Source organism: Trachymyrmex cornetzi, unplaced genomic scaffold, assembly GCF_001594075.2.
Source record: "Trachymyrmex cornetzi isolate Tcor2-1 unplaced genomic scaffold, Tcor1.1 scaffold618, whole genome shotgun sequence".
NCBI classification, from domain to species: Eukaryota; Metazoa; Arthropoda; class Insecta; order Hymenoptera; family Formicidae; genus Trachymyrmex; species Trachymyrmex cornetzi.
The window spans coordinates 13,072-33,337 of NW_017299935.1; the positions used below are offsets into that span (position 1 = coordinate 13,072).

Genomic DNA, 20,266 nt, shown 5'->3' on the forward strand with positions numbered 1-20,266 from the left:
ATAAACGAGTGGGTATGTGATACAAAGGACCTAAATACAAAGATAAAAAGATTGTCATTATGATTTTTAATAGTCATAAACATAATTTCTAGTATAAGTTGACGCAAACTATCTTTTTGTGTTGATTTACTGTTACGATTTATATAAACGATTTTGTCAGAGAGTAACATCTTTGTGTTCAGATCCAAAATCCTATACGGATCAAAATAGAACCATTAAACATGATTATTAAAATATTATCCAATGATCTATAACCTCTGATACAACACTGATACTGCGATCTGATAAACATTCTATCAGATAGCAGAGGTTAATAGATCATTGGGTTAATATTTTAATAACTATGTTTAATAGTCTATTTTGATCTGCATAGGATTTTGGGCTTAAGCACAAAGATGTTGTAACTCTCTGACAAAATCGTTTATATAAGTAATATTAACCGTAAAAATTTCGAATCCGTATTTATTTCAAAGATCCATATGGATCTTCCAAATGCTGATTGGAATTGTAATTATTTTTTAGACTTCTATTGTTTTGTAGAAAAAAACGAAATAATTTCGATCGAAATTCATTCCGAATAATTTCCTAATACGTACCCAGTTTATACTTCTTCTAAAATGGCGCGTTTTCAGGAGTTAACTCTTCAACCCACCTCAGAAGCAAGGTTGGGAGAGTTGACTCTGTGTACGTTTACTACGAGTTTTGGAACGAACAAGCTCCGCCTATATAGTACGTTACGCCGCGTTTCGGAACAACCATGAGTTAACTCTCTTACTCAGAGTAAGGTTTTGGAACGCAGCCCTGGAACACGGGATTTTTTGTGAATCGACGCTCAATCGATTTTTGCCTCTTCATTGCGTTGTGCTCGGATTCTCCCAGATCTTGGATTTTGCCCTTCAGTGGTAGTGATACGACAAATCTCCCATCCCTATCTCGATAGGTAGTTGACTCAAAATGCTTCTCACACTCCGCTTCTTCAATAGTTAAGGTTCTATGAAGGTCACATTTTTCAAGCTCCCAAAACCGTTCTAATTGCTTGCTGAGATTATCATTCGTTACTAGACAACAAATTTTGGTTGCCGATACTTGGCTGTGAAGCTTCCGCCCAGAATCCACCCGAGCTTCGTGTTTTGGAATACCGGTTGTTCGTTATTGAGTTGAATTCGTCCTTTTTGCAATACATTCCAGAAGACTGTTGCTCCTAGTAGCAAGTCTATCTCTTGCGGTACGTTGAACGTTGGATCAGCCAATTGCGAAATGGATATAGAATCGGGAAGCTTCAATCGTGATATGTCGATTCGACTCTCTGGAATCTTACTAGTAATCTGATCAACCACTGTGCATTTTAACGATTGAGAATATTGCTGCACCTTTGATTTAATCATCGTTGTTACAATTTCTTTCGTACGCGTAGCATTTCCACTAAACCCGACTTTACCCTGACCCGCTACCCTTTCTGTTTGTAAATCTAACTTATGAAGCAGATCAGAAGTTATGAAATTGATCGTCGCCGCGTTGTCCAATAACGCACGCGCATCATGCCATTTTCCGTTTTTATCTACTATCTGCACACATGCAGTTGACAAAAGAATTTCAGAATTCGTACACATGGGAACGCATATTACTAGTGAGTTTGCTATTGAGCTTGTCTTGGATACCTCTACTTCGGTTTTAACTTCACTTTTACTCTCATTATCACTATTTTGATAATGCAATGAATGATGCTTTTTGTTACACTGCTTGCACGCACTGGACCTACAATCACGAACTATATGATTTGGGTGTAAGCAGTTTAGACAAAGCCTTGCTTTATGCACTTCGGCTAACCTTGATTTGACATTTAAACCCTTGAATGTTTCACATTGATAGGTCTTATGTTCCCCTTTGCATATAACATGCGCTACACCTTTACACCTTTTCGATTTTTCGCTATCTAGTTTTGTATTATCTAACGCGCTAACATTCTCTAACATGTTACATTTAGCTTCAAGAAATTGAATGAACTCCTTCGTTTTGTATTCTGGATTAGGAGCTGTTTTGTCTTCCCATTCACGCGCTGTTATTGGATCGACTCGAGTTAAAATCCACTCTATGATTAACGGACACCAAGTATCAGTCTTGTACTTAAGCGCCTTCAATGCTTCTAAATGTTGCTTGAGGTTATCGGTTAAGTTACGTAAGTCATTACTAGATTCTTTAATAATCGGTTTCAAATCGAATATTGCCCTAGCGTGATGTCGCGTGGCTAATCTAGCCTTATCAAAACGACCGTTTAATAACTCTATCGCTCTTGGATAGTTTTCTTCAGTTAGATCAAGAGATTCAATTACTTTTTTTGGTTTTGGACCGAATGCTGATTGTAAATAGTAAAACTTATGCACATTATTCAAATTAGGATTTTTATTTACCAACGCCGAAAATATACTAAAGAACATAGGCCATTGCTCGTTGTTCCTTCAAAAGTTTACAGATTCAAAACTGGTAACTTTATCGATGTACCTGCTACAATCGCGTTTTCGCTAACTATACCTACGGCTACATTTTCTACCTCTATGTTAACCCTTTGATTTGTGTTTTCCTCTAAAATGAGATGTGCTCTTTCTATGATCGAAAAATATGCTTCCTCAAATTCTGATCGTTCTTGTTGTTGCTTACATGTAAATGCTTCAGTGCTGTCCAACGCTTTAATTTGATCTTGGATGTTGCTGTAGCCCATCCATGATTGTTCTATTTTCTCCAACCTAATACGAAGTTGCGTTAGAGCTGCCTTATTAACGATGAATCCATCCAAAAATGTCGAAAATTTGGTAATCTGGCTCTTAATCGTAGCGCGTTTTCGCTTAAGATCAGCATACTCCCTTTCTTTATCGGTCATTCTGCAATAAAAATAGTTAACACCCAAATACCACAAGATGAATGTTACCTGACGGTGCCAAAATCGCTTCTCCAGCTATACGATGTATTATCTTAACGCTCAGCTTTGAGGTTAAGTTGCTTCTTTCCGGGCAATCTCGATACTTTCTCAATTGTATTTCGATTGGCCACAATGCCAAATGCCTTCCAGACATCCGTTTTTTTTGCTAACGTGCAAAACTTGTTATATGCAACGTTTTCTTTTATTCACATACCTCAGCCTATTACAGCTGAATCCGGCTCGAAGGATCAATTTGATGATTGATTCATGGTTTATGTATCCCAACCTTTAGGGGTATGAATATATAACTTTCTCTTTCTTTGGTTGAACGCCTATTTTATTCTCTTTATACAACAACTCGAAACATATCCGTTACATCCTATCTTTTAATACAACACAATAATAATAATAATACTCACACACCTCTCTCGCTCTTACCACACACACTCGATCTATCAATCTATCGATCTCTCGGTCTACACACCTTTAGCGCTCCGCGACAGTTGGAATAAACAAATTAAAAAAAAATAAAAAAATTTTTTTTTGCTTTATAAAGTACTCTTGAAACCATGCAACTTTTATGTAACGTCCGGTGCGCCTACAGTATAGCGCCCCGTCCTATTACCAAGCGAGCGCGAGCACGGAATATAGCGTATAGGATAACTCCGATATATACGTGGCACTGGGATTTACGTCGCGGAAGTCAGAAAAAATAGAAGGAATGGGGGTAATTTTCTCGCAATTACTCTGTTACATGCCTTTATGTTATATTAGTATTGAGTTACAATATAATTTCAGCTTCTTACTGTTAATATTAATGAAATTATTGTGAGTTGAATCGATTTGTCGCTGTGTGTGTAACAAGTAACATTATCATAAATTATAATCTACATAAAATGATTACTGTAAGGCGTGTAAAAGACCTAGTGATTATTTCGTGATACATACGTATAGAGGAATAGTAAAGCATGTTGTATAGCAAAATACAAGTGCTTTGCTTTCATATTCTTTGTTTAGTTTGTTGAAACCCTTGCATTTTTGTCAATCCCATCCATTATCTATATATAGCAAAAATGCAAGATTTCAAAAAATTTATTTTTTAATACGAAAACTAAATATTTCGGATTTCTAATATTTTTTTCATAGTAATAGACAGTACAAAGTTTTTACTGATATAGTTCGTTCACTTTAAACATAATAAATAATACTTAATAAATTAAGTTTTTGATAGCTGCGGCGTATATACCGGAGTTACCCTAGACATAATATGTGCCGACTACAAGCGCGTACATCTATAGGCAATGCCACTGAAACCGTCGCGATTGAACGGCGCGCACACTGCGCCTGCGCCAAACATTAAACAACAAAAACGTTAAAAGAATGCACTCTCTTGCACAAATCGCCGCAACGGGATAGGAAATAGCAAATATAACAGCCGACTTCGAAGCAATCACAAGGAAAAACTGCAGTCTCACGAAAAGAAGAATAAAACGTGTACCGATAACATAACACATCTCAGTGTAATTCTAAATGCACCCACCGGTCACAAAAGGCCGCAGAATACGAGCGAAATTATCGTGAATAAAATCGAAGCACGCATAATAGAAAGAAAGCCTTAAACAAACATCAGAATTCCACGCGCGTAAAGAGCGAAAAGAACCTAAGTAGTACGGAAACCTACAATGAAAAAACGCGCAGAGAAGATATGCAAGTTCTGTCGCGTTAGACTGCAGCACGCGGCAGCTGAGCACACCCACATGAATATCGCGACCCCCGCAACAAGATAACGCGTCCAAATCTAGTAAAACCTAATCACTAACAAATTAAATCACTAATTAAGAGATCGGCACGTTCTAGAAAATTTCGCAATAGCACGAGGACAAAAACATCCTTTACCGCGAGGGGCCAAGAAGCCAAACATATATAAAGCAGAACGTTTTAAGACACGGTCCTCATTTTTCCTCACCATTTCTTTCTATAAACAAGCACGGTAAGCTCACCAAGCGCTTTAACTAGCGCTCATGACACTTCCGTCTTTCCGACCTTCCAGCCCTGATCGTGCGTCTTTGCGGCGTTAGAGGAGCTATTCCCATCCACAGCTTCGGAGGCGCTAAGCCAAAGTGACGATGAAGCTCGCCTCCTGCGGAGCTCAAATGAGCGCCTTTCACGGCGTCGAGGCCTCTGTACTCCCTCCCCTCTTTCACCTTCTCGGTACAATAATCTTCTGCACATAGATGCCGAAGAAGAAGTGCTCAAGGGGGAACCGAGGAAGGTGGCGCGTGCACCTCAAGGCATTACAACAAGCACTCCACGCGTACGGGGATTTCGACCCCGCGAGTTATTGGGGGGAAAATCTCAACGTGGTCCTAGTGACGCGTGACCTCGCGATCGAGGAACCATCGAAAACACCCGCGACGAGCTGTCCTCCCGCGGCCGTCCCGGAAGAACAACTTAACAGGGAACAAGGACGACCAACACCACGTCCCGTTCCGCTGCGTTCACCGTCTTACGTTGCGCCCACCCGCAAACCTACCAGGTCGGCCGTAATCACGAGCAGGCCGCGGATCGTAAACAACCAATCTTGTAATCTAAACATTAAAATTAATTATTAATTCTTACCATTTCTTTCAATTCTTTGCCTATAAGGCCCTTTATTATTCTTCCCTGCTCCCTTTCCCGCACAGGAATCAGAGAGCGTAGATAGAGCGAAGCGTGTGATAAAAATATCACAGCTGCCCTCAGGAAAGAGATCTTTATATCTTCACCAATTCCTCGTACACCTTCGTGTACTATCTCTTTATCTGACAATTCCTTTAACTTTCTGTTTTAATTTTTTTCCTGTGCGTAACAAGGGAATACGGAAACTTAACGTAAGCATAAAGGCCCGTCTACAATACACGGAGTAAGAAGTAAGAGTAAGAAATTGACCAATCACAGTCGATTATTCTTCTCACATTCGACTGTGATTGGTCAATTTCTTACTCTTACTTCTTACTCCGTGTATTGTAGACGGGCCTTAATACTACAAAAAAAGGTAGCTCATAAGCAATATTGTAACTCAATTCGTGCCTATAACGAAGGCACTGATGACAGCAGCCTGCCTCAACGCGTAAACACGTATCGAAAAACAAATCTCACCCGAGTCAAGGCTTCGCCCCACGCGCCCCGTTCCGCGCTCACGCTCCCACGATTCTAAGTCGCGTCTCGAGACCGCTTTGTACTGAAACACGCGACTCAGGACGTAACATTTTATGTCAAACATTTTATTCTATCTCTTACAGTTTCGACGATATCCGCTTCGAAAGAGAAAAACCGATTTTCTTCTAAAGAATGTTTTACCCCTTAAAAGTGCATATGGGCACGTATAAAAAAATACGTATCGTTTATTTTTGTCTGGAGAATAATATACTAAAAACTCATTAAGATCAGAAGAAGGGACATTTGGATCCCTTTCCTCGTAAGTATAGTCGAAACCACGAAGAAAGACTAAGGAGACTCCACTCAGTCTAGGCAGTCCTCGATAATTGGACCCATTTTGCGTTTCGAGTTAAGTTTCGATTTTCGACACTCGCGGCGCTTGTGAACCTTTAAAGACCTGCGCGTAATTAGATGCGCCGTAGTTAGATATGGTAGAAAGAAACAAACAAGAAACAAGGAAAGTCTTTCCAGGACTTTTTTCCTGAAAAACACTTTTATCTCCGATTTTCGAAGAAGAATCTGGATATTTAAAGTATATTCCTCAGGAGAACAATGCCACTCTACTCATTACGCGCAGGTCTTTAAAGGTTCACAAGCGCCGCGAGTGTCGAGAATCGAAACTTAACTCGAAACGCAAAATATGTCCATTTTTATTTATGTAAGTGGAGTCTCCTTAGTCTTCCTTTCTAATCGAAACGTACCGTTGAAACTTACCGTCGGAAAATTATAATTTGTGATTAATAAATATTATTTAGTACACTTAACTATAGCTCGTTTGATGTATTGACCTGAGTTTTACTTTATTAATTACTTTATTAATTTCCTAAAATTGAAATTAATTCTACGCAATAGTTGACATTCGAAAATCATTCAGTTTATTAAATTCATGCTTATTTCAGATCTTGTTCCTTCCACATAGTTCACCCAAATTGTACCTAGTTTATTTCTTAGCTCCATCGCAGTCGAATATGACTTCACACAAATGTATGGAGGGACAAACGTCTAAAATTTGATTTTATATAATTGAATTTTAATTATAATTATTACAATATTACATTATTTCCATCGCAATCATGTATGTGAAATTACAATCACATGTTCCTTTTTCTGTTATGAGATTGACTGAACATTCGCATTAATAGGATATACGGTGACTCTGCCATTAAAGACAATACATATGCACAGAAATAACTAATCACCAAGTAACCCATGATTGTAGTGCTCTAAAAATGAAAATTGTGACAATAAGTATATTTATTTTATTGAGGTTGAAGTTTTGATTGTTCGTATACTTACCATGGACAGAAATTCTATATGAGCAGATGTTTCACTATGCAAACGAATCGACTGTATGATAAAAGGATTTATAAGGTAAGCGCAGTATGTAAGTCTGCTAAGAGGAATCCAGATTTTGCATGATAAGAGCTTCTTAACAATGCCTGTAATAAAGCGTTTAATAAGAATAAAACTTTTTTTCTGAATTATAACATTGCTCTGTTATGATTTGTTATTGTCTATTATATAAGTGTTTATTAAGCCTTGTATCTGTCTACGCTAAAAGTCACTCCGAGATCTTGGAATTTAAATTGTCATCAGATAAATTAGTTATCTCAAATGTAATGCGTTATTGTTTCGCATTACGTTTGAGATAATTAATTTATCAGACGACAATTTAAAAAGAATGTACCACTGAGGAAAATTGTGAACCTACTGCAATTATGTGGACTGAGAAACTTGTAGAATGTACATAAAAATTACTGCAAAAATCGACATCGATTTACTGAGGCAGGTTCATACGACAATGAATTTTTGTTAGATATTATTTCAAATGATTGCGGTGGAAAATAAGTTCTATTACCATTTACAATTCATGTTCTATATGTAACGTCAATTCTTAATTTTAATGATGCAATCTCGTTCAATGTTTTCTTAATTCTTCCATCGAAAGAGAACAAGAATTTACAAATACTTTTAATATCAATGACGTCATAAACATTTTTTACTAAGTAATTACATAATTAACGGACACCGCGCCGATGACCTTGACCTTGACATATGTTGTCAAGGTCATAGTCCTGAGTAACTTCCGATAGGTTTTAGGTGGCGGTTGTTCTTTGTTAAAAAGTTATTGACAAAAAAAGTTCAACTATATAACACGAAAATTCCTTGCTTTAAAATATGTTTGATAGTCGTGCACTGTAGGAGACGCCGTGCCGACGACCGCGACTTTGACATATGTTGTCAAACAGTACAATTATGGGAGTCGACGCCCCTTTGCAAGGAGGAGGGGGGTGAGAGTCGAAAGTGAGAGTTGTGCGCCCCTTTGCAAGGGGATAGGGAGGGGAGGGTGAGAGTTGAAGTTCAGAGAGTCATGTGCCCCTGAAGCAGGGGTGAGAGTCGGCGGTGAGAGTCGTGCGCCCCTCTGCAGGAGGGGGGGGGATAAAAGTCGGGGATGAGAATCATGCGCCCCTAAAGCAGATGAGGAGGGGGGGGGGGGAAAGTTGCTTCGTGTTGAAAGTCAAAACCTATGTAGAATAGTATTTCGACGCCTGAGCCGTAGAAGGTGCTATATCGAGAAAAGCATGAAGAAGGGTTCATATTAAAAAAGTAATGAAAAGCGGTCTATCTCGCGCGAGGCGTGAAGACCGGTCTATGTCGGAACACATGCGAAGTACGTTTATATCGAGAAAAGCAAAAAGAACGGTTTATGTCGCATGATTTTGAAGAAGAGTTTATCTGGGTTTATATCGCGCTATGTTTCCTTCTCATAAATTTTCTAGTAGTATGACTGAGGACAGGTAACTAAATTTGTGTAATTTCTAAATATGAAACATTTCTTCATTTCTAAATATGTAGCATTTTTTAACAGAAACTAAAAATTATACAGTTCTTTTCGTATTAGATGAATAAATGTGTAACATTGTTGAGTTTTTACATTTACAAAGGGTTAGGTTAACCCGATAGGGGAAAGTGGGCGAATTGTGCGCAGCGGGTAATTGTGCGCATCCTGGTTTGGTACTTTGCCGATAGACATCGCCGTGATGAAATTTTTACGCGGGAGGTCGTCCTCTTAAGTTATAACCACAAAAGATATGACCTAAGTACATTGATAAACAATGAAAGATAAAAAAGTGAAAACATACATTTTCTTGTTATTTCAGCGTTCAGAAAATAAGGTGGTAAGTCCGTATTTTTAAATTGTTGGTTTAAAGTTGCATACGTTATTAAAGTACGTTATTATGTGCGCCTTTCGACCCGTTATTTATTAAGTTTGGTTAACTAGTTTGAAGTAATCGTATTTCATATAGAGTCAGATGGCGGGTAACTGTGCGCAAGCGGTTTGAAATGCGCACAATTACCCATCTTCAATAGACTATATAGCTATTTTCCAGTATACACAAGTGAAACTGAATTTGAAGTGAGCTGAGTATTTTATACTCGGATTATGACGTCACTACTTGTTTACTTTTGTAAAAAGTTATCACGTGTCAACATAGGTTCATAACCCCACTTTGGATTGATTTTACGAGACTCGGAGAGGTTAGTTTTATATTTTTGCTAAATATATATAATATATGTAATATATATTTATATTACAATGTTATAAATGTATTTTATGATTTTTTCTTTGTCAACATTACATAATTCATTCACTTCCTACAACTTTTGCTTTGCGCACAATTACCCGACGCGTGACAAATTTTTTCGCTTTTCCGTTTTTTCTTTTTTGCCAAATACAACATTATTAAATGAAAATCTGTTCAATACAAGAATACGTAATGGTAGGAGAATGTTTATAGTTTCTATTTCCCTATTTATATCGCTTTGAACTTAGAAAACTATCCCAGAAAAACAAATATCCCTTAGGTGCGCACAATTCGCCCACTTTCCCCTACATGGTTTGGTTAGGGTTGGATTATTATATACCCATGGGTGTATAATAACCTAACCCTAATCAAACCATATATCGGAAACCATGTATGCAGAGTAAAGCAAGAAAAAATTGTCTGTTCTAAGATCAAAAATTATACAAAAAATGTGAAAGTCGTGCGCCCCCAAGCAGGAAGAGAAGGTAGGATGGGAGTCGCTTCGCGTGGAAAGTTGTAAAATATACTTTTAAGCAGAAAATTTCTGTTTTATATAGTGGAAAAAGGATATCGTATACGTTTTTTTCTTAAACTTTTTTTATTAATAATTTTTTAACGAAGAACGACCGCCACCTAAAACCTGTCGAAGGTCACTCAGGGTCATGACCTTAACAATATATATTAAGATCAAGGTCATCGGCGCGGTGTCCGTTAATGTATATAATTACCCCAATTTATATTGCAACCGAAGGCGTTACGAGGCACTGAGCAGGCCCGCTCCAGCGTAAAGCGTAAAATTTGGAAGGGCGTAAAATTTTAATAGTCAATGCTACTCCTGTAAATATAAAGCTCTACATTACTTGATATTTTAAATGAATTAGCTAAAAGTGATTTTCTGGAAATCTTTTCAAATTTAGCAATAGCGTTACATATTCTATTAATTGCGTCTGTGGCAACTGCAGAGGCATCTATTTCAAAATTAAAAATAATAAAGCATCTGAGAAATACAATAACGCAGAATGGTCATGCGATTTAGCTATGATATCAATTGAAAAAGAATTGGCGAACAGTTTTGATTACATAATCAGTCTTGATTACGTAACAATTGAAGTTACGTAAACGTACTTGATGACGTAATCAGAATATTTTCCAAAATCAAGCCGGAAAATATAATAGTATAATATAGAATGTTGCATTAAACGTCAAAATATTATTACAAAAGAAAATATAATATTTATTGTATTCGTATCCCTGTGTTATGCAAATTGGTGGAAATTGCTTTTTTTTAGTTGTTGGTTGATTGTTGTTGGCGATGAATTGGTGTTTCAGAGACTTAGAAATCCTTATGATGGGAAATAAAAGCAAATTCCAGCGTAGGGCGTCAAAGGTGGTCGTAACGCCTCCGATTGCGACTCTTTTATATTTATTTTTATTGTTACTGTCAATTAGCTCTTAATTATTATGTTTTACACTAAGGTTCTGATGAAAGTTGACACATTTGTATGATTGAATGTTTATATGAACTGATAAATATTAAATGTAGCTTAATCATTAGCACTTAACAATTAACTTTGACTCGTAGCCTTTCCTTTCTGGTAATTATTATTTTTTAAAAGTTCTTGAGTCAGAATATTTTGATTATTTTTTATGTATTTAATACTATTATTAAACCAACTAACCTCCATGCTTAGTACAACACATTATTACAATCCATGCTATGCCTATGGCCCAACCTGTTCTACTTAATGCAACGTAGATAGCACTAGATAGAACGGATATTTGTCGTTTGTAAAGGCCAAATAACACGAAAATGTTGCAAGCAGCACCAAGAGTCCAATACAAAATTACAATATTCTGAAATTTATACATTTTGTTTAAAATATTGTATATTAAAACAGGTCAACTGATATACATCTCAACAATTTTCAGCGATTTCAATGATTTATTTCCAAGATATTGAGAATAATTTAGATGTGGGTTAAATCATTCTTTTATACATTTATATAATATTTTCTATATTATATACTTGTGGTTTTCAATTATATTGAATTGTAATGTGAGAAAAGTCAGCGTCTTAACTTATAAATGATTATGCAGTATACACATACAGAGTGGGGAAGAAGCATGGAAACCCTAAAAAATTTTGAAAAATGTTACTTGTACAGAAAAGTATTTCGGGTAAAAGTTGTAAGGTTTAAAAAGATCTATTTATTGGTTTTATTAGTTTGTCTTTTGAAGGTTGCTTGTACTATTTTCATAGAAATAACTATTTCTAATTATCATCTGAATTTGATTAATCGGTAACTTACGTACTCCTTAAGTCCAACAATTGGTTACATCAAATTCTCTTATGTAAAAATAAATATTGTATACTTTACCTTTTTCAAGGTTATTTTTTTGTTAAATCTTCTTACAATGTAACCTGTAATCATTCCAATAATATATGGACCAATTTGAATCCATGGTGGAAAGTATAAGACATCTAGAAGTCTGTACTGTTCGTCCAAACTGTAATAATAAAAAAGTGTTTATTTACTTAATTAATTTCACAATTAATAAGATGCTTTGCAACTTACGTCGGAACATATTCATAAATGTATGAGATATAACCGCTTAAGATAACCGAAGCTATCAAAATTGTACCTAGTATGACAACAGCCACGTAAAAATATCTGAAATTTATAGCTTTTATTTATTCAGATATATGTGTTAAAAATATGTAACATTCAACGATTGTTTAACTTACACAGTTGACAGAATTAAAAACACCAGACCGATTATATAAAATTGCATATCATTGGATAGATACCAACTCCAGGACAAGCACTATAAGAAAATTTCAATATAACTCGGAATAAGAAGTTTCTCTAACACGCTTCTGAATGTGTGATGCCGGAATAATATTATAATTAAAACTGTATTCCAAAATTTTCTGCCAGTACTGAAAATCTATAGTTTACGTTGCGTGCACTATAGATTTTTAGTATTGGGCAATAAATTTTGGAACATAGCCCAAATTGGCGTTCGTACCATCGTATTAAGGCCAAACAGATTATGTATGTACAAGACATTTCTCCACCAGTATTTTGCGCAAGTTTCGTGCGGTCTCTCCTCAACGTAGAATTGCGAAGTCTTGTCGTACCAAGCTGAGATCAATTGCGCTATTCCTATCATCATTATATAAGCCGGTGTCAACCTTAAAAGAAATTTCTAGATTTAAAAACTATAAGAAAGCAATTATTATTATATAGCTCATTGTTATTTTTAAATCGCATTTTCTTTTATTTTGTTCATATGTATCATTGATGCTCTCATGCTTATAGCTTCGTCTTTGTTTATTGTCGCGTGAATCAAGATAACGTTAGAAACGTACCGGATATATCTGTTTATTGCGATGATAAAGAATTCGTTTAAATAGACATAATCAGGAAATTCTGATTCGTCCATTTTCCACCAGAGTTACTGTTTAATCCAATCAGATCATTTTTCTCAGTATATAAAGGAAGCAATTATTATTATTTGGTCGATTGTTAAATTGTATTTTTAAGTCGTATTTTCTGTTATTTTGTTCATATGTATCATTAATGTTGTCATGCTTACAGCGTTGTCTTTGTTCATGTTCGCGTAAATTAAGATAACGTTAGAAACGTACCGGATATATCTTTTCATTATGCTGACAAAGAACTCGTTTAGCTTCTCTTTGTAATGAATCGGCTTAATTCGTTCCTTGTCTATTTTATTCTTTAAATTTATGTAAGTCAATAAAAATCCGCTTAAAAAGAAATAAGTGTCAATCGATAAGCTTCCGTTGCTGATCACTTGAATGGGGACACCTTCGGCCAATCTCAACATCCATGTTTTATTATCTACATATGTGAAACGATGTTCGTTATGCATGGAAAACGACACATCAGGAGACGTAAATAATCTCAGTTCTGCAATTTTTGTGTCAATACACTTACCGAAATATTCCACCGTGTAAAATATGCTATGCAATATAATTATCCAAACCATGGACAGAAATCTTATGCCATGAACGACGGCTATTTCTTTGGTGTCCAATTTTGTGTTAAATATCGTTTTCGTACTTGTGTAAACGGAGAAACACATTAATACGTTCCTGATTTTACTTTTCTCACGTGAAGACCACAAATCTGTCATTTGCATCTCCCCGACCACGTTTTCTACATCTAAATCACAATTCGGAATGTTCATTAAAATGTGCGAACGATGTTTGCCGGCAAATACAAGAAAACTATTAATAAGCAAATAATTGGAAAAGAAGATATTGCACTATAGGAATAAATAATATTATACGAGAGAAAAAATATCTTTTTGCATTTTGGAATTTTATTAAAATAACGATTCCAATTTAGTAAAACTGTTTTAGTGTGTAAAACATGAGCGTGATTTTTTTTTGAAATACGATGAATATAACAAAAGCAGTATTACGAATAAACTATTACCGAAGAAGCTCAAAAAGTTTTACAATTAGTTAGACATATACTTACTAACGACAGTTTTAGTGTTTGTCTTTAAATATGTTTGATATATGAATATATCGTATATTGTACCGCTTATCATCATAACAAAGGTAAGCACTAAAGCAACACTGAAATGACAAAATTAATATATGCAGATATCTTCCCCATCGCTTTCTCTCGGAAGAGACATAAAAATTTAACGTACATTATTATAATATTTTATTTGTAAAGTTAATTTTTTTTTCCTTATATTTATCGACATACCATATGAAAGGTATCGCACCACTTAATAGCCATTGGTGATCATCCTTTAAGTTTTTTACCTGGATTAGGTTGAGGTCCACGGAATAGAGATCATTAATTAAAAGAATTCTATCTCGAAATATTCCTTCTAAAACGAAACTTATATTATTCGTAGAACAGGATGCGGGCAAACAGAGGCCGAGCGTAATCACATCCTAAAATATATATACAATTTTTTTTATACAATGTATATAAAAAGTACCGGAACCCCTGAATATCTCGAAGAATATAAGTTTTATAAAAAAAATATTTCAGGCAAAAGTTGTAAAGTTTAAAAAGATTTATTCACACTAAAAATAAAAATAAAAGTAACAACTTTCAAAGGCTATGATCTTGACAAATGTTATCAAGGTCATGAACAACATTTAAAAGGTTTTACATCAGTTAAACATTTTAGATAATAGGTACTAATTAACTAGTGCCGACGGTACGGTAACTTTTTTTTTCAAGTCATAGAACTCAAAAAGTACTCAATGAAAAAATATTTTCTTATAGTGTTGAAAAGCTTCGAGATAAGCTAATAATATGCAATGAAAAATGAGGGTTTCCATTCAACTCTTTCATTATCAGCGGGAAGTATACTTCCCACTTCTTTTTTATACTATTTTGCCTTGTAAATTTCACAATTTCGCAAAAGCAATTGTGAAGTTTGGTTTTTCAGATAGCTAAATAGTTACTTAATATATTCTGATATGTTTTTTTACTCAATTGGTCATGTATAATTATTTATAACAAATTAAAGTCTAAAAAAGGTGATTTTTTAAAGAAAAGTCGATTTCTTGAAAAATATTAAGTATAGATATCCGAAAATTTGACCAAATACTCTTCTAATGTTGCAGAAAAACATACAGAGGCGTGCAAAAGTTCCCGGCTAGTGACATTTTGTATACTCTAATTTATTAAAAAAAGCCCGAGAAAATTTTAATCATTATCAGATGTTAGTACAAGATTTCGTTATCCATATTTAGTACTAATACGCGATAATAGTTAAAATTTTATCAGGCTTTTTTTATAAATTAGAATATAAAATGTCACTGGCCAGAAATTTTTACATTGTATATTCTTTTGATATTCTTTTGCAGATCACATTTTTTTATGAACAATAAAAATTCCGGGATAAAGCCATTGAAATTTTAGTTTTTATATATAGAAGCTTTTTTAGTTTTTTCACATTGTATCTGTTTGTTTTCGTAATATTAATATTCTTTTATTCAAAACAGAATGTTTTATACGTAATAAGCATAAATATGCGATACAAAACATTTTCCAATATAAAAGAGGAGCTAGAATCTCCGTACGTCCACGTCGTTAGCTTTGGATAACGCTAAGAGGGAGTGATATTTTTCAGGCAGCCATATTGTAGCTGCTATTTTGATATTATCTTTATTATTTTATTTTATATCTTTAACAGAACCCAAAAAAATGAATCCATTGCAAAATATCCAAATTTTCAATAGTTTACTAGGTGATGACGGCCATATTTGATCCGCTATATTGAATTTGCAAAATTCGACTTCAGATTCGGAATCAGTGAATCTAAAAACGTAGGTAAGCAAAGTTTCAAGAAAATCTGACAAAGCCTAATTCGGTAGCGACAAGATTAAAAGATCAATGTGACCTTATCCTATCCTTGGCGACGCCACCCAAGGCTAAACTAATAAGATCAATAAATAAACCTTTTTAAATCCTACAACTTTTGTTTGAAACATTTTCTTATAAAACTTATATTTTTCGAGATATTTTCCTGATAACACGGAAAGTTTCAGTTATATTGCAGGAACTATCCAATGTCTCAATTGTATATTACCGCATTTGTAATATTTTTGAGACTATATCTGAAATATTGTAATTGCAATATTTCTTCAATTATCTTGATTGAAACCTTATGACTGTTCCTGCAACGTATACTTCTTTCAACGTTGTAAGTGTAAAGTTTCTGAGAGATTTCTGAAAAATCCCTTATTTAATAAATGCAAATATAGCAATATCCGATCGATCCATCATGTTTTACACACACACACACACACACACATGCACGCACGCACACACATTTTATTTTTATGATTACATTTTTAAATGTATTTTATTAATTTAATATATTATTTAAAGATTTAATATTACTATATATAGGTATAGCTGGAGGTAAAGCGAATATGAGCTTCAAAAACTTATCCTTATACTTTTTATTTTTCCGTTTTGAAATATAAAATCTTTTTTTATAGATGATTACGCGTGGGTAATACTATGATTTTTTTTTAATAATATATTATTCAAATAAATCTATTGTGACTTAATAACATAAGATTAAGAATATTGCGATTTAATAAAGTATCTGCTTTTTTATTAACAATATTGTTATGCCCGTGTTTTGCCGATACCCGTGATGTAGCGAAGTGCACGCGTTGCCGAGACGATTAGGTATTTGTCTGTATAATAACAAGATCGTCAGATTTGGATGTGAGCTGTCGGCGCGTACGGACGTATCTCAAGATTGCTCCATCTTACATCTTACGAGGAATTCTTTTCTGTTTTCTACTTCAACAAACTCTTCTTGTTCTCTTTTCTTAACATCAGTGTTATTTATTTCGGCGGTTTGAGAGTGCGCGACCGCGAGCGCGATCTCATAAATCGGCCGCGCGAGAGTAACAATATTTATTCCCGCGCACATCCGGGACTGAACAAAATACATCATTAAAACATTTAAAATAGAAAATGCTAAATATTTGTCAATTATATTAACTAGTATTCGAACTATAAATTACAAATTACTTTCAGTATTTTATTTGAAATAATTTATATTTCAAATCAAAAGATTGAAAATATTTCGTATTTTGTAATTAAAATACTAATTAAGATTGACAGTATTTTTTTGTATTCTAAATACTGTAATGATATATTTGCCTAGCCCTGCCCCCATATATTCATTTTTTTTACAATACTGCAAATAAAACTGAAGAGGACGTTGCATCAATACCTAAAGATTTTACAAACGTTTCCGTAATATTTCAGAAACGTTTCTTGCTAACCGAAGCGAACATTTTTACGTTGCCGCAACCTTGCAGAGACTTCTTAGAAACATTACGCAACGTAACTACGATGGTTTCAATGTTATATTCGTGCAAGATTACAGAAATGCTTCTGTGCTATCAGGAGATACGGTACTTTATATTTGTTTATTAGTATTTTTACATGTTTTTCATAATTTCACATTGAAAAATTTTATTGAATATTCATCCATTAGACAGATCACATAAGTGCCAAATAAGCTGTAAGTCAATTTTAGTGTAACTTTCTCTTTTTACGATTGAAGGTATTACACATGCCACATGACATAAAAATTAAATTTAACACGTTTAAGCTTATTTGCAATAAATATTAGCGACAAAATTACTTTAATTTTTTTCACCCTGACTTTAAAGTGCACTGAGAAGAAATGTACTAAATTTCAATAAATATCTGTTTGAATAGTACAAATTATTTATTAAATAATATTATAAATGTACATTTTTTTAGAACAAGAACTATTAATTTGATTTATCATTTTTCTATTTAGTGATGTTGGAAGTATTGCGAAAGAAAATGGTACCGAATAACCAGGCCCACTGGTGACGTCAGAATTATCACGAACATACACGAGAAGTCAGAAGGCGTTGAAAAGAGTAGAGACTTAGAGCGATGTACAATGAGATGTGCTGCTGAGCTTTATTCGAAAATAACTGACTGTCGTCGTTAAGCGATAGACGTACACAGATACCGAAAAGTATATCACGCGTTCGAACGATTCCACGGATAAACTTCAACATTTATCAGTAACAATTAGATCATCAAAATCAATATCAGCGACAAAAAGTACAATGTCTCGTATAAAATCGTATACCTCAGTCATAAAGTATACGAGAAGACGTCGCGCTCGAAAGAATTCACCTCAACATTTTTATCATTTGCAGCACTTCACGATATCGAAGGGCTATCGGTCTATTATAAACAGATATCAGACTGATATTTAATAGCTTTTAACAACTATCGGACTGATATTTAACAGCTATAAACAGCTATTAGACTGTAACAGTCTAATAGCTCCTCATATCAGACTGATATTTAACAACTTTTAACAGCAAAAATATTGATAAAGACAGATTTTAATTAAATAGCTGAGTTTATAAGGTTACTTATGAGATACTGGCCCAACAAGCCCTATATCGGTGTTGACTGAAATATAAAAGTCTTGAATTACATTAATGATTCTTGAAAAAAAATCTTAAATTACGCTAACAAAGCAGCTGTATATTAGCAAATATTGCACTATTTGGCAACGTCGCATTTGTATCAAGTTATATTAATGATCGTCATTCTTGAAAAAACTTCTTATATTCCGCTAATAAAGCAGTTGTATATTAACAGATATTGCACTGTTTGGTAACGTCGTATCTCAAATTATATATATTTTATTATTTGGCAACGTTGCATTTGTATCATATTACATTAATCATTGCAAAACATGTCAAATGTCGTTGAAAAAAAATTTCTTATATTACGGGGACAAAGTCATATTGAAACTTGCAAATTTCCAGACGCTGCAATTGTGGTGTCAGACTACATTAATGTCATCACCGGACGTGTCTAAAAATCTGACGCTTGCATTTTTTATGTCATTGAACGGTAATGGTCATACAAATATCTGCGAGGATTTTTGTGGAAAGTCAGTCTGTGTAAAATAACTAACCGTAATTGTTCATCGCTCCCGCGTTTGAGTCGTAGCCGGGAACTTGATTTCCGCAATGTGTCAACACGCACTAATACTTGGTTTTCAAAATATCAGATAGAGCAGCAGGATTACGTTTCGGTAAAAACGTTTAGTAAAATGGAAATAAGATCTGAAATTCACATGTGTACTCGAGGCACGTGTGTTATCGTTGATTTTTATCTTGGCGGAGACGTATGTATATTACCGACCTGCATGTCTATTATCCGCCGAATTTTAGGTCTGAAGATTCTCCCTGTGATTCCTTTGATAGTGATGAATAAAAAAAGGGGACAGAATTTAAAAGCGGTTTGTGTGACGTTACTGCATCAGGCGTTCGGAAGACATGGATTCATACGTTCAACCGTAAGTATTTTATATATGGTTTTTAATAATTTTCTCTGTAGATTACTTATTCGTTTGTTTTATTTCATTACAGCGCGTCTTCTCGTTTTGACAAGACTATTAGCGTTGACATCAACAGCGTACAAATTTCTGGAGATCGGAATCGATGTGGGATCAATGTCTTATGTAGAAATTGCGATTGGCGATACCCGAGACAACCGCATCGTTCTGCTTCATACTATGTGGATGGCGCTCATCGAAAAACGGACAGGTATCCAGCGATTGGGGCAGTCACCTACGCCATCGAAAGTACTGATACTGGACCTTGTTATTAAATTTGTTGCAATAAGCGATATTGACAATGTGAAATTATCTTTATGTAACAAGTATATGTATATGAAACCGTCGACTATACTTTTTATGCTTGAACTCGACATAATGTGTCGAGCACGTATATTTCGATGTGTGCCAATATACAAATAGTATAAGCGATAAATTTAAATATTTTGTAAGTTATTTACATCAAAACTGTATTGCAAATTTGAAGTGGTAAACACTTTGCGTAAGATTTATGATAAGAATTCAGTTATTGAACACGAATTAATAATGTACGCTTCAGATAATATTGTATATAATGCATTATACAAAAAATAAACGCATGTTAAAACAGTATATCTCAGTGTCTGTAATTATT

General features: G+C 34.5%; 2 protein-coding genes across 2 annotated transcripts in view; both read right to left on the minus strand.

Annotated features, from left to right (window-relative positions):
* Positions 1–771: 771 nt before the first annotated feature.
* On the minus strand, positions 772–2,875 carry LOC108766767 (uncharacterized). Its single transcript, XM_018516261.1, has 5 exons — positions 2,500–2,875; positions 1,828–2,353; positions 1,659–1,755; positions 1,087–1,565; positions 772–991 (listed from the first exon to the last, which is right to left on the minus strand). The coding sequence occupies exons 1-5, from the start codon at positions 2,873–2,875 to the stop codon at positions 772–774; spliced, it is 1,698 nt and encodes a 565-aa protein (XP_018371763.1).
* A 4,459-nt stretch (positions 2,876–7,334) lies between these two features.
* Positions 7,335–20,266, minus strand: part of LOC108766769 (nose resistant to fluoxetine protein 6) — a 53,365-nt gene continuing 40,433 nt past the window's right edge. The window contains exons 3-12 of the mRNA XM_018516263.1: positions 14,448–14,641; positions 14,211–14,311; positions 13,662–13,889; positions 13,352–13,565; positions 12,730–12,895; positions 12,446–12,525; positions 12,276–12,371; positions 12,078–12,207; positions 11,379–11,553; positions 7,335–7,551 (exon numbers count right to left, since the gene is read on the minus strand). Coding sequence (XP_018371765.1) covers positions 7,367–7,551; positions 11,379–11,553; positions 12,078–12,207; positions 12,276–12,371; positions 12,446–12,525; positions 12,730–12,895; positions 13,352–13,565; positions 13,662–13,889; positions 14,211–14,311; positions 14,448–14,641 — 1,569 coding nt within the window. The 3' untranslated portion in view covers positions 7,335–7,366. The remainder of the gene's footprint in view (positions 7,552–11,378; positions 11,554–12,077; positions 12,208–12,275; positions 12,372–12,445; positions 12,526–12,729; positions 12,896–13,351; positions 13,566–13,661; positions 13,890–14,210; positions 14,312–14,447; positions 14,642–20,266) is intronic.

Bases quoted from the DNA above. Each gene is read 5' to 3' on its own strand.
- LOC108766767 (XM_018516261.1), bottom strand. From the start codon at position 2,875: ATGACCGATAAAGAAAGGGAGTATGCTGATCTTAAGCGAAAACGCGCT. The intron at 1,756-1,827 runs GTTAGCCGAAGT...TCGTGATTGTAG, and splicing joins GGTTTAAATGTCAAATCAAG to GTCCAGTGCGTGCAAGCAGT. The intron at 1,566-1,658 runs GTATCCAAGACA...GCATGTGTGCAG, and splicing joins AAGTTAAAACCGAAGTAGAG to ATAGTAGATAAAAACGGAAA.